Source organism: Mandrillus leucophaeus, unplaced genomic scaffold (assembly GCF_000951045.1).
Source record: "Mandrillus leucophaeus isolate KB7577 unplaced genomic scaffold, Mleu.le_1.0 Scaffold55, whole genome shotgun sequence".
Taxonomy (NCBI): domain Eukaryota; kingdom Metazoa; phylum Chordata; class Mammalia; order Primates; family Cercopithecidae; genus Mandrillus; species Mandrillus leucophaeus.
Window position 1 is genome coordinate 2,506,562 of NW_012105919.1, and position 2,271 is coordinate 2,508,832.

Genomic DNA, 2,271 nt, shown 5'->3' on the forward strand with positions numbered 1-2,271 from the left:
AAAAAAAAGAGAGAAAGAAAAATCTATTCCTACAGGAGCCTGATTAAATGTATGTTTAAAACCCAACAATCAAGGATGCTTTTTTATGGGTCATTTTTTTGCTGATTTCTAAGAAGCACTTATATGAACAGCAAGAAAAAAATTCACAATTCATCAGTAAAAGCCTAACCCTTTCAAAAGTGCAAAGAAAAAAGGAATAAATTTAGCTCAGGAGTAACATAATTTGTGTATTCATGTCTTGCCCGACCCTAGACAAAAAGAAAAAAAATCAGTCTCAAAACTTTAAAAGAATTTAGGCTGGGTGCAGTGGCTCACACTTGCAATCCCAGCACTGTGGGTGGCTGAGGTGGGAAGACTGCTTAAGACCAGGAGTTCGAGACCAGCCTGGGCAACAGAGTAAGCCCTGTCTCTTAAAATATATAAAAAAAAAATTAAAATAAAGAACTTAAGTCATACCAGGCAGAAGAAAACTCATGACAATTAAAGCTGAGTTCTTTGTTCTTTTCCATCACCCATTACTTACTTCCTGAACACCACACTCAAAACACTTATTTTCTTCTACTGGCTCGGGCGTTTGACAGTACCGGCAAACAGGACACCTATCCAGGACACCAAAAGATAATGGTGCAGGTTAAATATAAATGACAGCTGTTACAGAACCCAAAAGTCAAACACTGGATTTTATATCCTCCTCCTCTTATATGCTATTTTTATCATAACTAAGGATATCACTTAAAATATACAAAATAAAAATATACAAAATCTTGATAAAACAGAGAAGAACAGAGAAATTGGGATCTGCCTCATGTCCTTTTCTGCTCTTCTGTCTAAAGGTTAGATGATCAAAGAGCTAAGTATTTGCAGGTTACAATTAGGACTTCATTTCATGTCTGATTATTTATAATGGTTTTTTTTTTTTGAGACAGAGTCTTGCTCTGTTGCCTGGCCTGGAGTGCAGTGGCGTGATCTCAGGTCACTGCAACCTCTGCCTCCCAGGTTCAAGTGATTCTCCTGCCTCAGCCTCCTGAGTAGCTAGGACTACAGGCATGCGCCACCACACCCAGCTAATTTTTCTATTTTTAGTAGAGATGGGGTTTCACCATGTTGCCCAGGATGGTCTCAATCTCTTGACTTCATGATCCACTGGCCTCAGCCTCCCAAAGTACTGGGATTACAGGTGTGAGCCACCGCTCCTGGCTTGTATTTTTTTTTTTGAGACGGAGTTTTGCTTTTGTTACCCAGGCTGGAGTGCAATGGTGTGGTATCGGCTCACTGCAACCTCTACCTCCTAGGTTCAAGCAATTCTCCTGTCTCAGCCTCCCGAGGACCATGTGCCACCACACCAGCTAATTTTGTATTTTTAGTAGAGACGGGGTTTCTCCATGTTGGTCAGGATGGTCTCGAACTCCCAACCTCAGGTGATCTGCCTGCTCAACTTCCCGAAGTGTTGGGATTACAGGCGTGAGCCACTGTGCCTGGCCTATAATGTATTTTTACTCCAAACAACCTGCCTTATCCCCATTTCCCAAAGATTTAAATCATTCAAAAAGTACCCCGTCTTCTCCAGGTTGCTCCTAAGAATTGGATTTAAAATCTGTAGTAAAAAACAAAGTTTTTTTTTTTTTAAGACACAGCCTTGCTCTGTCACCCAGGCTAGAGTGCAGTGGCGCGATCTCAGCTCACTGCAGCCTCTGCCACCCAGGTTCAAACGATTCTACTGCCTCAGCCTCCCAAGTAGCTGGGACTGTAGGCGTGCACCCCCATGCCCAGCTAATTTTTGTATTTTTAGTGGGCATGAGGTTTCACCGTATTGGCCATGCTGGTCTTGAACTCCTGACTTGAAGTGATCCGCCCACTCGGCTTCCCAAAGTACTGGGATAACAGGCATGAGCCACCGCACCTGGCTAAACACAAGGTATTAATATACTTATTGAAATGTACATGATATCTCACTGAACCATGAACATCATGTGGAAGATATCAGTGCTCTATCAGGCATTCATGTCTCAATTTACAAAAAGCCAATAAAAACAAAGTTGAAAAAGTCCATTAACTGTTTTCTATTATACTCCACATAATTAATGTTATGCTGGGCACGGTGGCTCAAGCCTGTAATCCCAGCACTTTGGGAGGCCAAGATGGGTGGATCACGAGGTCAAGAGATCGAGACCATCCTGGCTAACACTGTGAAACCCCGTCTCTACTAAAAAAATACAAAAAACTAGCCGGGCGAGGTGGCAGGCGCCTGTAGTCCCAGCTACTCAGGAGGCT

The 2,271-nt window shown here is 42.6% G+C and overlaps 1 protein-coding gene across 2 annotated transcripts in view; it reads right to left on the minus strand.

Annotated features, from left to right (window-relative positions):
* Window positions 1-2,271, minus strand: part of BRAP (BRCA1 associated protein) — a 61,691-nt gene that overhangs the window by 31,609 nt on the left and 27,811 nt on the right. For both annotated transcript variants that reach the window (XM_011997884.1, XM_011997885.1), the window contains one exon: window positions 524-599. In XM_011997884.1, the coding sequence (XP_011853274.1) occupies window positions 524-599 (76 nt within the window). The remainder of the gene's footprint in view (window positions 1-523; window positions 600-2,271) is intronic.